The 24,371-nt window shown below is 44.9% G+C and overlaps 1 protein-coding gene across 1 annotated transcript; it reads right to left on the bottom strand.

The window, feature by feature from the left end:
- Positions 1–979: 979 nt before the first annotated feature.
- LRRC8C (leucine rich repeat containing 8 VRAC subunit C) lies at positions 980–24,085 on the bottom strand. Its single transcript, XM_063407470.1, has 3 exons — positions 23,928–24,085; positions 9,556–9,697; positions 980–7,100 (listed from the first exon to the last, which is right to left on the bottom strand). The coding sequence occupies exons 2-3, from the start codon at positions 9,691–9,693 to the stop codon at positions 4,830–4,832; spliced, it is 2,409 nt and encodes an 802-aa protein (XP_063263540.1). The 5' UTR covers positions 9,694–9,697; positions 23,928–24,085; the 3' UTR covers positions 980–4,829.
- Between the last annotated feature and the right edge of the window lie 286 nt (positions 24,086–24,371).

The raw sequence follows: 24,371 nt of genomic DNA, 5'->3' as shown, positions 1-24,371 counted from the left end.
TGAATATCTCCAGCTACCAGCACACTCAATAAACAGAGTGACATCTTCACCAGCAGCTGACATTGCCACAGGGCTCCCCTTGGTGGTTACGCCTGTGTCACGGTTCCCATGCTCTGGATGTAGCCCTGAGATGGTGTCACTGGTGGGAAGGAACAGCGCTGTGAGGAGTGGGCCAGCTTTCCCAGCCCTCCACGCTGTGAAAGGAACAGCATGCAGGTAAAACAGGCAGTGTCAGGAAGGCTCCTTCAACTCTTCTGTGAGGCCCACCATGCCCCAGGGGCAGCACGTCCCCATGCCAGCCCCCTGCCAGGGCTTATCCAAAGCCAAAGCCCACTCAGGCCGGTGTGTTTACCACTCTCCCCCCTGCACTGGGACCACAAGCACTGGAGAGAAGCAGTTCCTGCTCCATCTTGGCAGGACAGTGCTGTCGTGGTATGAAACACCAAAACTGAAACACATTATTCCTTACAACTTAAAGAAACAGAAATGAGGAAAACATCCTATACCAAATGCAGGCAGCCCAACTGCCTTTGGAGCAATCTCCAAATCTCATTTTTGGAGATTTGGATTTATAGGGAGTATGTCAGATGCAAGGACTAACAGCACCATTTCCCTGGCAGTGCAGGCACAGGACAGGGGGGAGGAGGGAGCCCTCACACCCCTGGCTGCAGGCTGGCAGGGCTCCCAGAATACCCCTCCAAGCCCTGGCAGAGCACAGAAACCAGAGCAGGGGGTTGCTCCAGTGGGAATGGCTTTTTTTCCTGCCCATTTTGCTGGCTGTTGGAGTCAGGCAATGGAAGGAGGTGCACAGGAAGTGAGACCATGCAGCTGTAAATCCTGTCAAGTATAACGATGTTTTTTAAAGCATATTTTCTTGATTTCCCTCCCAAGGGACCAAACCCAAAAGATGGTAATGTTTGATCTTTAGGTAACCCAGAAACAAAGTGTTTCCCAAGCAAATAATCACACTGCAGTCTGACTGGTCATTATTACAAAAGAGCATTTTATTTCTGTTTTTTTCTGGGTGTACTATATTGCAATGTAACACTATGCAAGTCTATTATCATATTAAGATTCTTGCTACAGAATTAAGTTTGTCCACTTGGTCAAATTTCAAAGTTTTTTCTTGGCATTCCTACAGGACTCGTTACCACTTAAGCACATGAATTACTGGCGTGCCAGAAAAGTGATATAAGACTTGGAGCAGGCGCTTTCCAATCAGAATTTGCAAAAGTTGTTGGGCTGGCTGGATGCACGAGGTCAGCACAAATATCCATTCTAATTTTACCAAAGGGGGAGATGCACATCTCCAGATTTTGATCACAAAGTAGATTTGCTTGTCGGGCTCAATGTACTATATGAAGGTTGTCTTCTTACTTTTGATGCAATCTTTGTCATCTCTAATTGTGTTACCAAGGAAAATTTTATTATTTTTGAGCAATAATGAAAAAAATGCCTTGCTTAAATTCTGGAACTGTCATACTTGTTAGGCACCTGATTAATATAAGTAGTTATATAAACTCTTTGTATATATACAAACCATGCTGAAGTATTGTCCACAAAATGTCCATCCATTCTAAGTCAAATACTATTGGTCACAGAAAAGTCTAGTATGAATCGCATGTGAATATACATATGAGCAGTACATGATTCACTGAGTAAATATGGCACTTTTACATATTTTCCTGGATGTTACAGAGCATTAGGAAACAATCTTCCCTCAGCTGACTCATTTCTAAGTTGCTGTAATATGGGTTTGGAAAATACACCCGAGTAGACAGTAAGAAGTTTAGAAAAGTCAACAGTGCAGCTACCTGAGTTTGTTTCATTAAGAAATTAACAGTAAGGTGATATTTTATCATCCACTGTGAGCCTGAGGGTTGTCTACTCACAAAAGCCAAGCTGTCTAACCCTGCTATTCATAAAACAGCACAGTTCTCCTAGCACATGGCTCGGCAAGATGATGAACTGACCTAGCATCTCCAAAGGGACTTGCCCTGCCTTCACCTTGTACAGACCCAGCTACAGTCCTGTCCCCTTGTTACTCCCATCCTAGTGTCCATCCAATCCTTTAGAGAGCTGATCCAGCAGAAAATTAGTCCCCTTTTTAGACTGGCATAGTTTTCTGCTGGCTTAAAAAGTTGATTTGTCCTGTGGAGGGTTCAGACCAGCACCAGACCTGTAAAGGTACACGAGAAGCAGCTGGAACGTGTTGGCAGGAACAGGGAGCAGGGGAGGGGGAGGGAGCTGCCCCTTTTTGGTGACAGTGAGCTGTCAGACTGATGAAGCTGTCTCAGCTCACCAAACCCTTGGAGAAGATACAGTTATTAGTGTGAAAGTGCTTAGACCGGTATAGTTTATTCCTAGCAAAGTGAATAAAGATATGCCAGCACAAGGCACTTTATACTCATGTAACTGTGTCCACATGAGGGGTTGCACTGGTATAAATATAATCGGTATCAAACAAAACCCCACATCCCCTAGGTGATGTATTTACAAAAATGGCATAGAACACATCTCCAATCTTCAGTTATGAGGTGTGCATAACTTCCATTCAGAAACCAGACCACAAACTACACATGAAACAACGTTAGACACAAAATAAATTAGGGATTTAAAATACTACATCTAGGAATATAAAGACTTTAAAAAAAACTTTAAATGCAATCCCATATTTAAAATCTAAGTAAGAGAACTATACAGCTCCACCAATTACCTGGACATTTCAAACAGTTTACATTCATCGGGGACAACAGCACTTTGGTTTACATAATTAGGTTAATATGAGCAATGAAATGTTTCTCTTCCTCACATTACATCAAAGTGAAATACATTTAGAATATATATACTGCCAAGCTGTTCCAGTAAGTGCATTCCACACATGAGTAAGGGTAGCTCTTGCAATAGCTACATCAATTATAGGTCTTCAATAGAACTAAATCAAACCCCTTTAAAAAAGCTTAATTTGATTCCTTCATGCCTGACCCATTTTTGATTAATCACATGGATCTTCTCCAGAACATAGCCAAATGCAAAAAATAAGTCTGACCTGGTACTGTGGCAAACTCACACCAAATTGCATAGCACACCCTGGATGAATGAGCAAGTTCTCATTGTAGTTTGTCTCCACACCTTTATAAATCATACTCTTAAACCAACTGTTCGCTTTCGTACCAAGCTCAAGAACTCAGATTAACTGCAGCTCAAAACACACAATGGCAGTTAGAAAACATTTAAGAGCAACCAATTTGACAAACTGTCAAATATTTTACATAAATTTAAACAATCAGCAATTCATCCTCTGCAATTTCTGAACAGCATTGCCTCTTAGAGAAATAAGGACTTATTCCTAGATATTCTTGTGAAACTTTTATTGAGTGCCTGCATCTGATTCAAATATGTGTTGTTGGATACGATGAAGAGATCTCCTCCCAGCAAAATATTTTACTAATTTTGATTTGCTTAAATTAGCTTGTGAGCAGCATATCCCTTTAAAACCTGACTAAAAGAAATCAAATGGCTGGATTAAGTAAACAGCTGAACATGGCTTCAGAGGATAAAGTTCCCAACCTGATGCACAATCATCGGAGATTACATTATTTTAAAAAGCAAACTTCCAACTGTAGGATTTTCAGTTTAATTCCTCTCTGGGAGGTGAAAACATAGCCTTCATCACTGTCCTTGGGTATGCTGGGTAGGCTGAGACTTGTGAGAAATTACTGTATTCATTTAATCTCATTTTTGCAAATCTGCAAATGTTCCTGTGCCAAGCTTGGTTTTATGCTACCCAAGCTAAATCAAGGAGCTTATTAGAGGCTATTTCCTTTTCAGGAGCTTTACAAACCAAGTATGACTGCCCTTTTTCTAGATCCCATTCCTAGAAGGTGCCAAGCAATTTGGTGGGGAAGTGGGCTGAGGGGGCAGAGGGCAGCATTCTGTCTTGCAGCATTAGTGTTTAACGGAGGATGGGGTTATTCAAGATGGCATTTCATCTTGTTGAGTTGACATTTCCAATACAGCAAGTTCATGGCACCCCTTCCACTCAAGTTAGCAGGAAATGGGCAGCCACATCCCTCTGCACTTTTAGGAAAACCTTCAACATGAGTCACTTTGGTCCCGATTCCTGTGATGAACTGTGACCTTACTCTTCCTGCACCAGAGAGGAAATAGCAGTGAGTGCCTCCTGCTCAGGGCAGTGTGTGAACGGGCAGCCAGACTGAATTGCCAACAGGCCCTGAAGGAGTCCTGCATGCTCCCTCTCACCTGTTAAATACATAAAGAACCTTTTCTACTTGCTTTGACCATCTGAGAAAACCCTGTTGTAAGTAGAAAGGGATTGTCAGCCTAGATTTGATCTTGTTAGATGTTGAACACCTTCTACTGCCACTGAAGAAAAGAGGAAACAAAGGCATTCAACACCTGCAGCACCACCTGTTGAAGACCATGTCCTAAGGGATTAACAATAACTAGGAAGACAATACAATCATCTATTACAAACTATGCAACCCAAAGCATACATCTTAAACACAGTTTCCCTGGAGGGATTAGAAAATGGAAAGAAAAACCAGCAGACAAAATCATTTACTTTCACCAGTAAAAATTAAGTTACAGATGCCCTTGTTCTGAGGGCAAAACAAACTTAAAAATATCTTAAAACAGTGAAAAAATATGAGAAATTTTTATTTAAAAATATATGTACTCCTTACTCCAAATTTGTTTGTACAGAATGGATTTGAAAAAGAAAAAATAACGACAAATTAAATGCATATTTGGAGCATTCTCTAGAGCGTTTTGGTAGAAGTGTTATTTCTGTAAAACTGAGTAAGAAGTTATTCAGCTTTCATTTGCTCCCTGACATCAGAAGGCAAAGTTTCAAACAAGTTGTCCTCTACAGTGAAACCAGTCCTTTTCAGAGCTCTACACTCGCCAAGCTCAGGTGGGAGGATTTCAAAGTGATTGCCTTTAATATCCAAGTAGGAGAGCAGTGTCAAATTACCAATTTTAGGTGAAAGGACTGACAAGTTATTTTTCCCAATTTTCAACGTCTTAAGTTTTTTGCAAAAGTATAGTTCATCTGGCACACTCTCCACTTTGTTGCAAGTAATGGAAAAGTATTGTAAACTCTGCAGAACTCCTATTTCAGGTGGGATAAAGCGAATGTCATTGTAAGACAAATCCAAATATCTGATTTTGTTGCATAGGAACAGGTGGGACGGAAGAACCTCTATTTTATTGTGGCTGAAGGAAAGCCGCTCTAGACTAGTGAGCTTCTTTATATGCTCTGGGATGTAGGTTATACTGTTGTACCACAGCTTTAGAATTGTCAGTTTTCGCAGATGTTGAAAACTTACTATTTCTTCAATGGATTTGAGGTTGTTCTCCTTTAGATCCAATTCCTGAAGACTGAGAAGGCTGAAGACTGCATGCGGGATGCGCTCCAAATCACAGTGAACCAATTCCAGCTGTGTCAGGTTGACCATCTTCTTCAGGTTGTTGAGCATCACTAACTTAGTGCCATCATTATGAATACACAATTTTTGCAGGTGACTTGAAACGTCAACTGCAGATTGTGGGATTTTGGACAAATTACTTTTTATGTGAAGAACTTTTAGGCTTTTAAGCTCCCGAAAAGACTCCAGTGTAATGTTTTTAGAAATATCGTGACTTAGGGAGCCAATTAAATAGAGCTCTTCCAAATTTCTGAGGCCATACATCCAATGTGGAAGTTCTCTGATGTCATCAAACTTGACACTCAAGATCTTGAGATTCTCCTTCAGAAAAGCCAAGGCGGCACTGTGGATCTTCACGGAGCACTGGTGCAGTGAGAGCTCCTGGAGATTGTCCAACTGTGCAATGGTTGCTGGTATCATTACATTATTAATTATTTCAAGTTTTAAAGACTGCAGCTCAGTAATTTCAAACACTGTGTCTGGTAGTCCAGAAAGCATGAAAAGCTGTAGCTCCAAATGGCTGTGGGAGTTTGTCTGTAGCCTCTGTCGCAGTTTATCTGCAGTCCACTCATTGTTTAGGTTCAGCTGTTTCAGCTTATTTTCGCTGACTTCAGACAGGAAGACAGCAAAGCGCTTGGAGTAGAGAGGATCATACTGATCGATCATATGAAGCATAAAAGCAAAGTCATTCTTGACGTCTGGGATGTCATCAATTCCCGTCTCTTGCCGAACGTACTCAAAAGAATATTCCTTCAGCGAACGGTAGAACAACCAGTACAGTGTGTAAAGGCATGTCAGCCCATAGATGCTTACAAAGCACAGGTAGCAGTAAGAAAGTTTAGAGAACAGATGTGCCATCGTGTGATTGCAGCAAAAATTCTTGTATCCTGTCATGTCTTCAATATCAACGTTACAGACTACTGTAAAATTAACTTCTGAGACAAGTGCTGTGTTGTAAGCAATAATAATAAGGAATTTAATTACCTTAAGTACAGTCTGGCGAACGTACATGACATAGAGTATATCACCCTCCTCAACATGCAGTCTAAATTTCTTCACCTTTTCAAACAGTGCTTTGGCCTGTTCACCTTCTTTTTTATCTAATGCCCCAGGTGTTCCCTTATCCACTACTAACTTCTCAGGGATTGATTTTAAAGACTGTGTCTTGACCAAAGTGCCTTCAGTGCTTGGCTGAGTAGTATTAGACTTGTTAATGTTGTTCTTCCTGTTATCCTTCTCTTCAGAGTCTTCCCCTGACACCTCAGATAAAGCTCTCGTTGTCCAGGGAGAATCAAAACATTTCCCAAGTATTGAAATGAAGTGTTCAATTTTGGAGCTCGATCCAGGGAATTTGAACCAAAAGTTACTACACAGCATGAAGACCAGTGTGTGTATAAGGACAAGGTAAGGGAAGTACTTGGCATACCAGTGCAGAGCCCGTTCATAGCACACCTGATTTATAAAGCTGTATTGCTGAAGGTCCAGATCAGTCTTGAGTCCTTTCATTTCAACCGTAGCTGGAGGGGTGGATGGCTTCAGTGGTGGAAGGGCGGTGGTATCTGGTATTGTGTTGTACACATTTGAACTATTAGACTGGTTCTGGCAAGGCTGGACACGCTTTGGAAGGCATATTATCTTGTCTTGCATGACCTGGAACACACAAAAAGATATCTTCTGAACTGATGGACAAACAATGGTGGCAGCACCGATGGGTAGCTGTCCTTGGAGTACCTCCAGCTGCCAGGCATTCCTCCACACAGCCTGCAGCTTGGCCCCACAGGCTGTGCTATTATTATTCTCAACAAGGCTCTTGTTCTATATGCCAGGAACTAGGCCACCCCTTTCTAGCTATGGTTAGCCTTCTGTAATTTGAATAAGAGGGCATTGAGACAATCCAGAAAAAGGAGAAATGTGGGGAATGCTTCCAGAAAAGACCAGGGATCTCCTGCTATGCTCTGCTCTGCTCTCTCCAGAGACAGACTCTTACACCCTGGCTGTTCAGAGATAGCTTAGGCTTGACAGCAGCACAACTGCATTCATGTGGCTGTACTCTCCCATTGTGATATCTTATCACACCAAAAATGGCTGACAAAGTTAATGTGAGCAGATCTATAATCTTCAGTCTTAATAAAGACAGATAAGGACAGTTCTTTGATGGCATTTGTTTGTGCAGGGAGATAAATTTTGTTTAGTTTATTAAACATATCCATAGACTCCTCAGAGAATCATAGAATGATCTGGGTTGGAAGGGACCTTAAAGATCATCTACTTCCAACACTTTGCCATGGGCAGGGACACCTTCCACTAGACAACGTTGCTCAGAGCCCCATCCAGCCTGGCTCAGACAATTCCAAGGATGGGACAATTCACAATTTTTCTGGGAACTTCAACCTGTTTCACTGCCTCAACATCCTCACAGTGAAGAATTTCTTCCTAATATTTAATCTGAACCTACCCTCTTGCAGCTAAAAGCCCTAACTCCTTATCACTACATGCCCTTGTCCAAATTCCCTCTCTGTGGGGGTTTCTGTAGGATGGACTACACACCTGGGGAAAAAAATCTAGCTCTGTTCTTGATTCTGTCTGTAAAAAAAACACCAAGTCTTCCTAATGTGGGATGGTCATCCATGTTGACAAACTGAGGTCAGAGTGCTTTTAAGGACCAATCACCTTTGGTTTAATTTGGGATGATAGTTATGAGTTCAATGCAAGGCTCCCTACAGATCTGAACTTAAAATGCTAATCCATGTGATAAACCAAGGAGCTCTCTTACTTGTCCTGAATGACTAATTGGGATTAGCCCAGACCAAGAATGTGTGTGCAGTGTAGATGTACTCTTTGACATCATGGTTGTTGACACTAAATATAAGGTATGCAACAAGAGCTACCAAAATCAGATGATCCTTGATGATCCACCCTGGTAGATGCTCAGATAAGACCATGTTTTGAACAGTATCAGTGCCATAACTGTTGACACATCAAAAACTTCTGTAGTTAATCTATGTCTGTAAACTGTCTGCTGCTGTGATATGCACCCTTAGTTATGTCCTGCTTTGTATATCTCACAAAAAGTTGGAATAAAAACAATTTGTCTATTATTTCAGTATTTACACACATTATTTTTCAGTGTGCTTCCTCCAATCAAGCAGGTAAACTTAAAACAGCTAACAGCTATAACAGATGATTTACTTTGTGTGGTTAAGAAAACATCTACTAATGCAAAATTCAGTTCTATATAAAAAGATTTTTAAACATGAGTGTTGTATCAACTGAAAATACTTGAGAATGGAGAATACAGGCAAAACTACATTTCACGTGAAATTTGAGACATAGTATATCTAAATCCTAGGCCACAAAAGGGAGCAAATTCCTCTGAAATCAGAGCTCTGTCAATGTGTCCCTTTAGCTCCACTTCAAAGTCATGCCAAGAAACGTGATCCATGTTCGAACCCGTACTGTAACTTTGTATTTTTGTAGAGTCATCCCAAAGAGTATTTTTCATTTCTTTTCTGCTTTTGGCTCTCCAGCAAAATGTAACTAACAGTGACTGACAGTAATGTCAATTGTTTATGTGTAAGCATCCTCAGAGACATTTGGGAATGGAAGAGACATAATATTAGCTGTGGGTGTTGTTAATAAAATCAGCACATTGATTTCAAATCTCTTTAAAGCACAAAGACAGAAACAATATTAACATTTGCCAAATAAAGAAAAACAGGAACTACAAAATTCCATTTTTTAAACTTTCAAACAGCAAAATGTAACAGATAAGAACTGAAGTTGATAATCTGTTTTGTTATGCCAAACTGAGGTGAAAACAGTGATTCAGACACCAGCCAAACCAACAGCTCTTATCTCAGTTGGCACAGTTCCACTGACTCTAGTGCAACTCTGCTGATCCACAACTGCTAAAAGTCTGGTCTGTGTTATTTGATGTTGCTACTTTAATGTTGCAGCTTTAATCCCAGGACCAGCACATTTTTGCTTTGTTCATGCTGAGCCCAAGAGATAAAAGATGGGGCACCATCCTTCCAAGGCCCTTGCTCACTGGTGGTGCTCTTTCAGCAGCCTGAGAGCAGTGCCCACGCTCTGCGCCCAGATTTACCTGCAGGGTGCAGCCGAACACTCCGATCATCAGCATGGCCACCGAGAGGTAGTCGGTGAACACATCCCACCAGGGCTTCAGCACGCGGAACGCCGGCTGCTGCTCCGAGAACTGCCGGAACTCGGTCACGGGGATCATCGTCCTGCAAAACAGCAAGGACAGCTCAGCGTCCTGCCTCGGACCCCGCACACTGGGCAAGGGAAGAACCTCCGTGGGAATGAACTCCCAGCGTGTGGCATGGAAGTTCCCAGCTACTGACAGCCCGCCTCAGGAGTGGGATGCTCGTGCTGTCACTGTACAGCTCCCGGAAGGGAGGAAGGGAGAGCCTGCAATCCCATCCCTGCTGGCAGGCAAATCCCTCTGTGATGGGTCAGTGAGGCTGCCTGCGTCCTTGAAAACCAGCCCATTCTGTGGATAGAGATGTTCAGCATCATACACATCAGCCTTGATCTCAAAGGTCTGCCTGAAGTGCTTGTCCTGCATTCAAACTTCACATACCTTTTCAGCTACCATGTTTCATTCACTTCCATTTTATTCATAGTGGTTTCAGGAATGCTTTGGAATATTTTTGCGCATACTCACTGCAATTTTAAATCTACTGTGTTTTGAATGCAAGTTCCTAAAGTGTTTTAGGTACCCAAAACTACAGCCAGATCAAGGGCTTTATCTTCACCTCAGATGTGTAGGATTACATCATCATGTCCTCTGAAAAATCATGTAACACATGAGCATGTACAGGCAAAGCAAGTGACACAAGAGCCTACAGCATATTGTGTAGCTGAATCCCTGAGATCAAACCAGTACTGAAACTCCTTAGCAAGTTACAGTGGAAGGATGAATTCAGATGGGAATGTAACAAAAATACTCCCAAGGGCAATTAACAAAATTTGTCCATTAACTAACATCATAAATGCTCACCACAATCAGTTCATATCAAAGTAACACTGGAAGTCTATAATCCTGATTCAGCTGCACACTGGGACCCATTAATGTGGGTTTGGTGACATCCATTTCTGGGCAGGCTTAGTGGTAAGCACACTCTTGCTGAGAGGCTGCCCAGGACCTTAGGGGATTCAGTTCATTCAGAGCCAGGGAACAGGAAGGGAATGATTCAAGCCCTAATGGCTGCAATTCATTGCAAGTGTACAGCCATCCTAAGGATTAAGAGCTGACCTCCACTAACCAGCCACACACATGAGGAAGGATGCTCACTTTGGCACCTTCTCAGGGACTGCTCTGTCTCTGCCTGCCCATCTGATCCTCAGGAGGCACTGTAGTCCCCAAAGGCATGAGGTGAAATCTGTAAATGAACCTGTGGTAGTAGCTAGGCTGGGGCTTTGCAGCTGAGCAGCATAAAAACTTCTGGTCCTTGCCCCTTCTCCTCTTGCAACCCTTTCATGATGCTTTAAGCACTACTTGGCCAGATGGGAGATTGCTCTCTCAGCCTCCCGTCCTTCTCAAGTCTGTCCCCAGGACACAGGCTACAATGCCAGATGGAACCATGCACACCTCTTGCACAGCTGGCAATCCCCAAGAGGAAGGCAGGCTGTCCTCCATGGCACTTTCAAATTAATAGACCATCAGTGAAAACAATGGCAATGCAAGCCTGCCTTCACACAGCCAGGTCAGAGGCTTGGCAGAACCCTTGCCAACAGGCCTGAATTGCTGCAGTGCTAGTGGAGGAATGCAGCATTTGTTATCAAATGGCAGGTGGCCAGGAACCACAATTCTGCTTTCTGTGTGCTTCTCTGCAAATGTTAGCAGACATATCAGGGAAGATATACCACTACAGCAGAGAAAAGCTGGGGTGGCTGCTGGGACTAACCTTTGTTGCATTTCCCTTTTCTTTTATAAATACTGGTAGAAAAGTGGATCTCATCAATTACAAGTGCCCCCTGCAGCTTTAAGTACATGCCCAGCACTCCTTCAGCTAAACCTCTGCTGGCAGCTCCCAGCGGCACCTGAGCTGAAGAACACAATGCACAATCTCTCTTCCATTCCCATATGCATTTCACTGCTATTGGTAAGGAATTACCCTTCTCTTTTTCATTACCACATAAATGCAGGTGACTGAGTAGCTGCTGGTAAGCTTTTTTTTTTTTTTCTCTCAATCAAGCATTGAAAAAGTTAGAAAATTCTCAAAGGAATCCACTAATACAAATGGTAGCTAAGCAGTTGCCATGCAACAGTCCTGCTCTAAGTTTTATAATACATATACTACTGCTGGCTTATGTTTTGAGGCCAGCTGGCGGACTGGAATGCCACCAGTACACCCAAGAATACCTATCAACGATTGCTTTAAAATCACATTTTCTTCCCACCCCTGCAATAAAGGCTTAGGAGTGCTTTTTCATATTCTGATGACACAGCCTCTAGAAATCCTATTTGTAAGGTCTTTTTTCAAAAGGATAAACAATTTGAGTGTCAGGTAAAGATAGAATTAGGTTTCCTGCAGCAGAGGATCTTGACAAAATGCAAGTGCTCACATGCACAGAAACATGTGGAGACCCAGCAGTCACTGGCTAGACACCCAAGCAAGTCTGATCTGAGCCACAGTGTTATGAAAGGCAGCAACACCAAATCAGGGGCTGTGCCTGACAGCAGATGGGACTGGAAACTATCTTGCAAATTACTGTGCAGGGACAGCTTTCAGACCAAAAAAATCCTTTGGCTGTTGTTTTTTATAACTCTCATTCACTATGTATTTTTAGGGGTCTTTGTTGTATCATATACTTGCTTTATTTCTCCTAAGTGATGTGTGGGGAATTTAGATGAAGGCAGATGGGTTCTGATACCACAAACCCATGCTGCCCTGATCCCTTGTTCCCTCCAGAGGCTGTTTGCATAGCGTGACTCCTCATTAGCAGAGTGCCCACACTGTTACCCGATTCACGGGCCAGGCAGAGGGAGAGCTGCACACAGAAAGCCCCTCTGAGCCATCCTAGAAACCATCTCTGGGGCTGGGAGGTTTGCAGGCAAACACCAGGCATCAAAACCTGTCTGCCACTAAGCTTTTCCTGTATTGTTAAAGAGAGAAAACAAGCGTTACTGAATGACGACAGTAGTACTGCACATAAAATAACAGTAAAAAACCAACAATATCTACTGACAAATGATATTTTTTAGCTTTGGAAAGAAAGGACATTTGCGAGAAACTTAAAATGGCAATTGAATGTGACAAAGTAGGAAAGCCATTTGCCAGCACTCAGTGGTAGAACCCTACTGGCTCTCCCTTGCTGTATTAGGAATCAAGGAAAATGCTGGAAAGAATTGCAGAGCAGCCTAGGCTAACCAGCACTGCTGACATCTGCACACAGAACAAAATGACACCAAGTCACTTTTCATTTGCCTCCCACTTCCCTCGAGCTTTTTTTTCCATTCTGGCTTCTCCAGGGATGGAAAGGACATCTATCAGCAGAAACCCAGACCTCAGAAAAGACACAGCAGATTCACCTGGCTCAGAGCAATCCTGAAAAATCCCTTCTGGCCACATCCAAAGTCCAGCTCTTCCCCACTGCTACACCCAAAGGTGCACCACTGCCTGACTCATGTATAATCACACACAAACCAGGTCTGCACAAATAAAATGGTTCAATCAATCATCAATTTGAACAAATCAAGGGATGCTAAAAAGTCACACTGCTGTCCAAGTCACAACACACCATTTATTCTAGCACACCATCTCTGGGACAGCACACCATACACTGTAGTTCCTTGTCTCTCCTTGTAACAAGGAGATAAAAGACAAGAAGTTCAACATTTCAGCTGGTGAAAACTAAGACTGCATTACTAATTTGCATTCACTCAAATTCAAAATTTTATTTAATTTGACAGTAAACTGTAGCCAAAATGTGGCATCTGACTTACTGTAAAATATTACTGTAACCTACTTCAGTAAATACTAGAGTTCTAGATATTGGATATTCTTTTTCAATTAAAACCAGAACTTGTTCTTTTTTTTCTCTTGCATTTTTAATAATCCTCAGACCCTAGGGAAAATAAATCAGTACATGAGATAAATCATCTGATATTCAGCTACCAGAAGGAGATAAAAAGGAACTTGGATTAAAAAACAGTTGTACTGGCTGTTAAGCAGTGTTGTAGAACAAACCTGTGGGTTTGACAGATTAAATAAAAAAAAATTATTAAAAAAATCAAACAGGAAAAAGAAACAGTAACAAAAAATCCCCAAACAAACAAAACCCCACAAAAACACTGGAGGGGAGAGAAATCAGTAGTGATTCTTATTTTAAAATTTTAAAATTTCAAGATTTCTAAGAAACATAGAGAACTTGGTAAGTGAAAATGAATATGTCATAATAAGATTAAATACTTGAATCCAGGTACATCCATCCATCTACGCCATCAGAAAACCCAACTACAGGAATCAGCTATTGCATAGGAGATCAGGGGCGAGACACAACAAATTAATGTGACCTAAAAGAGCTAAGGAGAATAAATAGATCCAAGTCTGAGACAAAAGTATTGGAACCAAATCAGACTTAATAAATCAAGAGACTGAATGAAAGGCTGATTGTGAAACGCCACACGATGGAGCAAACCAGCCCCTCAGCAGTTGGTTTGTATCACAGGGAATAAAGGAGAGCAGTGAGGACAGCCTGGCAGCGACGATGGCTCTTGCCAGTGCGGCTGAGAGGAACCGAGGCACCGGGCACTCCGCGTGACAACACAAAGAAATCAATCCATGAACTTCTGCCCACCGCCAGCTCTAGGGGCGGCTCGGGCAGGCAGCCCGGGCCTTCGAGTGCCACCAGCCTGACCGCCACCAGCCACAGCAGCCCAAGGGACCAGCGTGCCCCGGCTGGCACTGCCCATGTCACAGCACGGCCACAAAGCCCTGGGGACGGGCCTGGCCTTGGCTTAGTGCTTCACAGGTAGGCACTGAGCTCGGCACGGCCCCGCTGTGCTGTGCCCCGCCTTGCAGCAGCACACAGGGGACCCCAGTCAGAGCCTGGACACGCCGTGCCAGACAGGCAAACACACGGGACATGGAAATTGTCACACCTCCTATTAAGCTGCATTCATCTTGTGTCTTGAGAGACTCTTCACAAGGCAAAAACATTGATCAGAAAACTGCCCCTCTGCTACAACCCTGAACAAAGCTGCTTTTGGCGTGCATCCCTTGCTAGGTGATGGTTGCTATTTTTAAGTGTATTCTCAGAGAGTCACTTCATTCATTTCGTGGAGTGTAACTGCATGGATTGGCAGCAGCCCTCAGGAGGAGTAAAGGGTGATGCTGCTGGGGAGTGCTCCACCACCAGCGGACAGCGCCTGCCGCTCCCACTGCCCCACCTCAGCTCTTGAGGCACAGCCTGCAGAGACACGGCAATTAAAACAGCACAGTGAGCAAACCAAAGGGAATAACTGCGAGGCTCTGCCCTCTCTCACACAGGCAGGTGTGACAGCGTGTGCTCCTCACCGAGACAGAGCTCCCAGCAGTTCCTCTGGCCTGCCCTGGCCGTGCTGCCAGGAGAGCTGCTCTGCTCTTCCCCAGGCACTGCTCGGTGCCACCCGCAGACAGCAGCCACCCTGAGCCCTGGCCATGCCTCCCTGCCCAGCAAAGCCCAAGAGCCTGTCCCCATGCCTGCTGACGCTCAGGTGACAGAGAAGTGGAGTCACTGCTGCTTTCTGTGCTCAGGCAGGGGACCAGGACTAGCCAGAGCTGTGTTTGCCATGCTACAGGTGTTGTTCACCAGCAGCCAAGCCCTTTGCTATTTTGTCCTCCCACTAGGGGTTACTCAATCACGTTGCATGTGTTGAAGCAATCAGTGTAATCCATTGCTTGTTTTGGGGGAGTACCCAAAGCTGTGCACCAGAATCTGGGCCCTTAGATATCAGACAGGCAACTATCACCCAGAAACTGCTGGTTTGGCAAGGGCAGGGTATGAATTATACACCAGAAGGAAAAAGGAGACAGAACATAGCTGGAGGAGAAAGAAATAGTGATACTGACAGCTGGGAAGCACAAAAAGTTGGTGGGATTTCTTAAACTGACTAGGAAAGATATTTAATTGATTATCCAGCTGACATTTCACCTCATTTTCCTGACATCCCATCAATCCTCCTCAGATGCAAGATCAGCATCACCATCTCCCAAGAGTGGCACAGAGTTCAGTCAAGCCCAAAATGGTGGAACACAGCCCTGATCCCCACTAGGGAAGGAGCTTTCTTCTTGGCATGAGGACCCGTGGGCTAGAGGCTGCAGGACCACAACTTCAGCCCAGCTGAGCATAACAAAGGGTCAAAGCTCAGATGGCCTCAAGAGCCAATTCAGACTGGCACTGCTTGGTCTTTCACACCTACTGAAAGGAGAAAATGCTAGGCCAATCCTGCTCTCCTGGCTGTTTTAAACATCCTGCATGTTAGGATAAATTATGAAATGCCTTTCGGGAATAGCACTGCAAGAAGGTCTCTGGGTAGGTTCCCATACATGATTTATTGCACATTCATCTTCATTAAAGTAACAGAGCACAGCTCATATTTAACACAAAACAAACTTGTGACCTGGCAGCAGGGACTCAGCAGAGCCCAAGGGCTGTGGGCCACGTGTGCAGCGGCTGCACACCAGTGGATTTTTACACAGGACAAGGCATTGCACACCCCCACCCCACCATCCTTCATTGTAGTAAACATTTGTTACTCTGCAGAAATACTGTAAAGTCACTTTTCAAGTGTTTTGTGCTGTTTGGCCTTGGCTGCCATGGGCCAGGAGGTGAAGTTAAGCTCGAGTGCTTTTCAGCACAGGGCCTGAGGCTGCACTGAAAAGCAGAATTTTGCATTCCTATTTTACCTGCTTTGGAACTGCACACTAATACAGTTAAATAAGCACAAGAAAGGGAGTTTTTCAGTCAGGTTGATGGTGATGTATTCTCAAAGAGGATATTTAAACAAAATCACTGCTCTGTGCAGAGCCCCAGGGCTTAGGGCAACAGTCTCCTCTAGACAGCTGATAGACACAGCCTGGCATGAAAATGGCTTGGTGCTATCATCTGTCATATATTCTGTCGATTATAATTTTGCTAAATTTGTATTTTTAGGTGGGACTTGGCCCCCAAAACAACCATAAAGCAAAACCTGTATAATTTAAAACAAAATTTGAACAAAGATCTAGCCAGCAATTGTTCAAACCATTCTAGAAACAAGCTTAAGAAAACAAACTGCATGTGAGCCCTACAAAAATTGTGGTCTTTTTATTTAAAACTTTTCAGATCACCCATGCCCCAAAATCTGATCTATCTATTGGGAGCACAGTTTTTACTGCAGTGTGAACAGCTGCCTACAGCTGGCTAATTTATAAACCTTTAGGAACTGTGGGTTTGTGTCCTTTGATCTTAGCAGATGAACACATCATTTTCAGCATGGCCCTAGAAACCCCTCACAGCTCCTGGCACTGCCCGTGCTGGCACCACAGATGACAGATAATGGACCTGCTTCATTTCATCACTTAACCAGGACAGGACTAAAAGTAGATGCAGGGACAAGACAGCAAGCCTGGGAAACTGAGATTAGACTAAAGGGGAAATATGATGATAAGGGCTGGAATTAGTAACTCCCAATTCCCAAAAGGTTTATGTTCCATTCTTATCTGCATACTCTCACACACATTGTACATGCAGTGAAATAATGTCTGAACTACCCTGACATTCAGTTTTGGTAATTATTTTGCTACATGTTTGCACTGACCAAAATGTCCAGCACCTTGGTATGTGTAGGTGCTTGCTCAGTTCCCATACAACATACGATAAAACCTCTGCTACTTCTTGTATTTGCAGCATTTCAGGAGACCAGTTTCCCTGCTAGGTTTTATTGCCATTGGTGTTTCCTGTAATATAAAATCCAATATAAAAAATAATTTTTAAAAAGGCATAAATTTTTTGCCTGGAAAAACTACTTTGAACGCTGGCTTGTGTTGCCACTGTTTGAAACATGGCTCCCTTTCTGTTTGTTGACTGCAATGGAGATTTTCACAGGAAGAAATGCCATCACTCTGAAGTAAGAAGTACAAACAAATGATGCTGTTTCTTAAACATAAATCCCACGTAAAGGAACTGGAAAGACATTAAAAACAAACCATTTACATCCAAACAGTTATTTTTAACAGTCCATGAGTTTACTGTATTTTCAAACAAATTCACGTCCTTGTGGCTGAGGCTGGTGAGGAAATGTGACCTGGGGGAACAACAGAGAGTGAGTCAGGAGTCCCCACGGGGACACGGCCATGGACAGCCTGTGCACGCCACATCAACCCGCCATGCCACCGCTTCTCCAGCTGCAAAACACAAGGGTATCCACTCCCTTTAGTACCTTCGGTGGGAAATATGAAATATGAAAGAATAGTACTACAAAATCATAATATTGCTTTTTTCCAGTTTTCTGCAATGCCTGAATCCAAACTGTTAGCATGTCAAAACTCCCCTGAAAAGCCACTGAAGGGAATTTGATTTCATACCACACATTACCAAAAATTAAATGTCACAGTTGGTATTAGTTTGCCAGCCTGGGGAACAGACAAAATACAATTAGCACAGAAGACATTGTCCCTACAGTTTGGTGGTTCTACAAAAACGTGTGTCCCTGTGTGACAGCTGTTCAGAGTAGGGAAGGGGTTTTATTTCCAGATGCACTGACTGAGGACAGCTAGGCTGAGCCACCTGAACTCCAGGAAGGTCCCAACCAACAACTGCAAAGCTGTGTTCCATTACATCACCACCAGAACCCAGCTTCCCCAGAGCCACGGCTCTGCAGGACCACAACCGCGGGCAAGACGCCAGCAGGGGATTTAGTGCAGGAGAGAACTGCAAGGGTGTAACTTCCAGAAACATGCTGAATACCTAGCCCACCCTTTTCCCTCCAAGTTCCTGGGGCCCACGCTGCAAGCATCCAGTGTACATTAGGTTTCAGCTGCCCATCTACCTAATAGCGAGAAGGGAGCGTGGTGCATTCAGAGGTGGCAGGGAATGCCTTGCTCTGCTCTTGATACCATCTGCTGTGGCAGTGGAAGCTCAAAGACCCAGAACTCAGAGGAAACATACAGGACATAAAGAGGAAGCAACTTCACGAAACTGCATTTCAAAATATATGTTGCAATTTCCATCTACATATACAGTAAGTGCTGCTTTGGCAATGAATCCCAGACAATACCCTTGTTGTTAGTCCAAAATGAGTCATAGCACTTTTTCATGCATTACACACCAAAAAGACTTCCTATTGTCAGCAGCTCCTTGACTTCAATTTGCTTGGACTAAAGACAAAAAAATGTTCAGTGCAAGATTCTGCCAGATACAGTCTCAGTGAAATCAATAGTTCTTTCCATACCAAGCATATGGGCCTGTGTGAAGACTTGGCTTTGCTAAGCTATTTTTCCAAATCTAAAGGAAAGTACACTCCACACATTTCCATGTCAAAGACTACTTCAAAGGCAATACTTACCATTTTTCAGCTCTGGGAGTAACATTCTTTGTTTATCAGGGCTATCATTCAAGATGCCTGCCCTCTTTCCAGAGCTGCAAAATGGTTTTAATGTGAGTGCAAACCTTTAACAGCAAACCAAAGCACCAAGCAAGTAACTATCCAGTAAGTGATATTTTAGTATTCCTGAAATAAATCTAAACAATTGAGAAAATAAAATCACATCAAGTTTTAATCAAAGTTATACCAGGTTTTCCACAAACACTATTTAACATACTCAGATGAAGTATGAAGACTGGAACAATGCTGTTAAAATGTCTCAGAACAGACAATATCACACGAATCAGTGCCATTCATCATCAAAGAATAGGCGCCTGAGGCTAATACAAGTGCTCATATTTAAAAATGTTCAGCTGATATAATTAAAAATTAATTCCTAATTGGGACAGGAAGCACAAAAGGTCCATTCTGAGTCTTAAGCAGCTCAGCCATCTGACAAGTTAGTTAAAAACATTTTTTGCAGTGACTGAGCCAAAAACATTAAAGAATTCCTGTTTTCTTGATTTGGGAGGCTTTTTCATATAAAGAATCTTTTTTGCTCCCACTTGCATGCAACACGAAAGAGCTTTCTAAGACTTCATGACAGTCTCCTAAAACATGGATCCCAAAACACTTGATAAACATACAGGTATGCTCAGCTTGAAGCAGCTGGTGGATTTGCTTCCCCTAAATCATCCTTTGTTACAAAAAGCCCTGACAATAAAAACAAACTCATGGTCTCACCCATATTCCTGAAAGAGTAAGAAATACTAAAACAGACAAATTCAAGCACATAAATTGCATGTGACCTACACACACTCAAAGAGATACACTAGTAACTACAGAATCAGAATTCATATTCACATAGGATGATGTTTAAAGATCATGAACTGAAAACCAGGACTACCTTCTCTACTGGACCTTTTCAGGACAGTGTACATCTATAGACCACTAATGAGGGATTAGCTCTAACCTCACTCCACCAAAAAGTCTGCTGCATAAAACAGAAAAAAAGGCTGTTTCCATCAAGCCTAAACTGCGAGATAAAAGCAGTTGCTGAGGGGGATTCTGACAACACTATAGCAGGTGTAAGTCTTTGAAATTATGTCATTATAGTTAAATGACTGCACAGAGCAAATACTCTTTTTAGTCACATTACACTTAAAAAGGGGCTGTTCCGAGAATACTGTCTGTGAACACTGCTGAAAATCTACCTATCCCTGAGACAGCTCATCAAACATTCACATCAACTGGAAAATGTAATCTATAATGGTCCCTGCTCAGAGCACCAAACCCTCTGACAGCAACCTGCACTTCTGAGCTGTTGCATTCTGCTGTAAATGGCACGTGTGTCAGGACCTTGCACTGCTGCATGCTCTGGGCAGGGCTTGACTGTGCCCTGCTTCACCTTATGCTCCAGAGCAAGCAATTAGTCCAAACTCCCACCTTCCTTTCAGTAATAAGTAAATAAAACTGGAAATGTTCTCAGCATGTTGGCAGTCTTATTGCTGGGTTGTTGAATTTAGGATTTCCATTAATAAAAAGTCACTCTGTACTATTGCCACCAAAGGGAGATGTGAGCTAGCATCTCCAGTTTCAGCAGACTGGAGGTTAACCCAGCATCAGAAGCTGGTATAAAAAGCTGTATTGCTGTTCACCTGGAAGTCAGTGGAAAAGTTAAGGTTTACTTTGACAGAGAGAAATGGATTTTTAGTACTATGGTACAGAACCAAATGTTTTTATGTGTTCTGGTTCAAATTCAGTGGAACTTTATTCACTTGTTTTAACAACGGCGTTAGCAGCTTGACCTGGAGGACGGTGCCATCCTGTGCTTCAGGGGAGGCTCTGTTTCACTTTAAAATCAAGAAAATCATGAACTTTATCTTAAGGCAGGATTCTCCCAAACAAGTGAGAAATGTGCAAAGCACATACATGGCATTATCCTACCTTTTAAAACTCTAACCAGATCAAACACTAGATTGTAAATCAGACCTTCAAGGGAGAAGGTGGCTGTACAGAAAGTCTGGACTGAAAACATTCCGAATAAACCCTCATCCTGGTCCAAACCTATGACTCTCTGAATGATACAGTTGTAAACTTTATACTGTATCTCATTAGCTGCATGTGCCAGGCACCAAAATGTAAAATGAATACAGTGACAGAAAGCTCATCTAGGGTCTGACAGGTCGAAAGACAGCTCTAACACACTCTGCCTGCTCGAGGATGGGAAGGCAGAAGGGCCTGCCCTGTGTTATGAATAAAAGCAATGGAACAAATGACATACTCACACCTGGCCAAGAGGCTTCCTAGCAAGAAAGAGGTCCTAGAAACACAAACCCAACAAAAGTCACTGCACTATAGCTTGAATTTGCAACACAGTTTTGTTGCACAAAATCATTAGCTACACAGTTCAAGGATGAAGACAATAAAGTTTCCATTAGGTTGAGCATGTGAAATCCAACACTTGTTAACAGTCTTTTGACAAATCATTTTGGAAGGAGAATGGCTTCTTTGCTTTATTAAGTAAGGTTGTAAAGTATTTAGGTTTCTTTTTCCTGAGGTCAATTGTTTCACTTCCAATGTTTTCTTTACTATATAGCCCTTCAGAACTCTGACAATGAGGACAGCATCTTTCCACTAGGTTTCCTTAAAGAGGAAAAAGCTATAAAATTAAACTCTAGCTCCTGTTATTGTGAATTGTTTGGATGGTAACAGATTTTTTTTTTTTTTACTTCCCGCAGCTCTTAAAAAGCCTTGGGTTTCTGGCGGTGAATACGGCCCCCCTCAGCCAGTCGCAGCTGAGGTCAGCGGACAATCGGGGGAACTGCTCCTCCCAGCACTCTGACCCAGTTCATTATTCCGGGTCTCTGTGCTGTCCCTGCGGCGCTGAGGCCACCTGAGCATTGCTGGGCGCTCCAGCCCGCCCGGCCCGGATGCTGCCCCCTCCCTCCGGTCACAGCTCCTTCTCCTGGGCCTCAGGAGCCAGACACCGAGTGGATGAGGCTGCCGCAGGAAATCAGCCTGATCTGGGACAGGAACTCACTGCAGGATAGCACAAAGCACTGAGTGAGCACTCCTAAGGAGAATTGAGCAGTCTCTGATTTCATTTTTCACTGAAATCCAGCACTAGCCTTTTCCAATACTGGGCATACAACACAAATAGATTTTTAGCCTTTCCATCAGGAAGCTTATTTCTAAAACTGCTTACAAAAGTAAATAAATAATAACAAAACACACAGAACGTCATGCCATGGCAAAACCTCTAGCAGGGCCTGTCAGTATTCAGACTGGAAGAAAACAGCAGTGTGGCTGCCACAAATTTAGCAAACTCAAAAAGTAACTGGAAAAGGAAATGATTCAGAAACCACAGGTGCTCAGCACCAGGTTGCCATGCCTTGCTGGCAGCCCTGGGACACGGGCACTTGTGAGACAGCAGGAATGCAAGGCCAGGTTAAAATTAGGGATCATCTCAGGACTGTGCTCAGCCCAGCTCTCCATGCTGATCTGCACCACAGCAGCAAACAGGTTTTTCCAGGAGAAGAGTGAGCCCAGGGGAATCCTACCCTCTCACTGCTTTCATCATACCAGAAAGAAAAGTAAAAGCAGTTCTAATACACCCGGGGGCAGGAGGGGGGGTGAGGGGGGGGAGAAGCAAGATGCCTAATTGGTTGAATTGGGAAGGGAGATTTAATTTTTATTTATTTCCAATGTTGTCATGTTTCTCTCCACTATCTTGCAAAGCACTTTTCTGCCTGTACAATCTTTTACAGCATCATTCAAACCTTCAGTGCTTTGTGGGAGCAAATATTACATGGTTGTCTTCAAACAGTGGTGCTAATAATGAGTGCCTCATCATAGGAAGTACTAACTCCAAAAATAATAAAAAAAAATTAAAAGGTAGAAACCATAACTAACATACTTACCTGAGCATTAAATTCCTTACTTTTAAACACTTTAACCCTCATGAAATTCTGGTAGGGTACATTCAGTGGTCTTTCATAAGCCTCTCATTTTGCGTGGTCAACTCTTTCTAATGAACTGGACAAACTGCACTTGGGCGAAACTGCCCATCACTCTGCGACACGGCAGAGCTGGTTTTAAACCGATTTAAAATCGGGATGATTTGTTGCTGTTGTTGTTTTTAATCTCTTCAAAAACCGAGCTGTGGACGCGGGAGACTCGCAGAGCCGCCGGGTTGCTCTCCCCTCCCGGCAGAGACCCGCCAGAGCCTCCGAGGCTGGGAGAGGCTGCGCAGCCCCGGGGCAGGGCGGCGGAGGGACCGCCGGGCGCGGTGGCAGCGCGGCTGGACCGCCGCCTCCCAGTCCTGCTCGCATCCTGCCCGCAGTGTGGGCTGGTCTGGGGCTTGTTTTCGGGCAAAATAAGGCCACGGGCTTTCCCGGAACCCTGTTCCCCAAAGGCTTTCCCAAGCCGCCCGTCTCCAGGGCGACTGTTTCCCAGCAGTGCCCCCTCGGCGGCCCCGCTCCCGGGAAGCCCCGCTTGGCTCCGGGCCACCGCCGTGGCACCCCCGGGGCTGCCCCGCCCGGCAGGGGATGCGGCGGGATAGACGGGGCGTGGGAGGCTGCCGCGGCCGCTTCCCGGAGCCCCTCCGCGGGAGAGGAGCCGGCGGCGATCCCGGACAAAGTTTGGCTCCTCCGGCACTGCCCGGGGTCGGAGGCGGCACCGCCGGTGCCGCCGGCGGGCAAAGAGGGTCCCCGGCAGCCGCGAGGCGGGCCGAGCCCGGTCTCTCGTCCCCGCGGGGGCGCAGCGCCGGGCCCAGCGGGGCGGCTCCGTCCCCGCGCGGCCCCTCGGGGCCCCCGCCCCGTGGCGATGCCCCGTCCCCGGCGCGGGCGGCGGAGCGCCCCGGGAGCGGCACCGGGCGCGGCACCGGGCGCGGCGGCGCTTACCTGGTGCGCGGCCGGGCGTGCGGCGCGGGGTCACGGGCGGCGGCGGCCGGGCGGGAGCGCGAACATCCCGCGGCGCGGTGCGGGGCTCAGCAGGGCCGGGCCGGAGGCCGCCCGCAGCCGCGCTCCGCCCGCCGCCGCTCCGCCCCCGCGGGGCCACGTCCCCGGTCTGACGCACGCGGCGGTGCCGGGGGGCGCCGGCTGGGCCGTGCCCGGCAGCCCCGCGGGCCCGGCGGCGGTGGGCGGGACGGCCCCGCTCCGCCCGCTGCCCGCAGCCGCCGGTAACGTGCGGTACTGGGAGTCGCCACCTCCGGGCGCGCCCGCGGCATCCCCGGCCGGGGGCGCGGCCGCGGCACGGACGGGCCGGGCCGGGGCTGCTCGTGGCCCGCTCGGAGCGCGGTCGGTGCCGTGGGAAGCAGCGGCGGGCGGGGGAACCGCGAGGCGCTG

The sequence above is a fragment of the Prinia subflava genome, chromosome 10 (assembly GCF_021018805.1).
Source record: "Prinia subflava isolate CZ2003 ecotype Zambia chromosome 10, Cam_Psub_1.2, whole genome shotgun sequence".
Classification (NCBI taxonomy): domain Eukaryota; kingdom Metazoa; phylum Chordata; class Aves; order Passeriformes; family Cisticolidae; genus Prinia; species Prinia subflava.
This window is presented reverse-complemented; position numbering and strand designations above follow the sequence as displayed.

Coding starts and splice junctions, on each gene's coding strand:
- LRRC8C (XM_063407470.1), bottom strand. CDS start 9,693: ATGATCCCCGTGACCGAGTTCCGGCAGTTCTCGGAGCAGCAGCCGGCG. Junction 7,101..9,555: donor TGTTCGGCTGCACCCTGCAG/GTAAATCTGGGC, acceptor TGTGTGTTCCAG/GTCATGCAAGACAAGATAAT.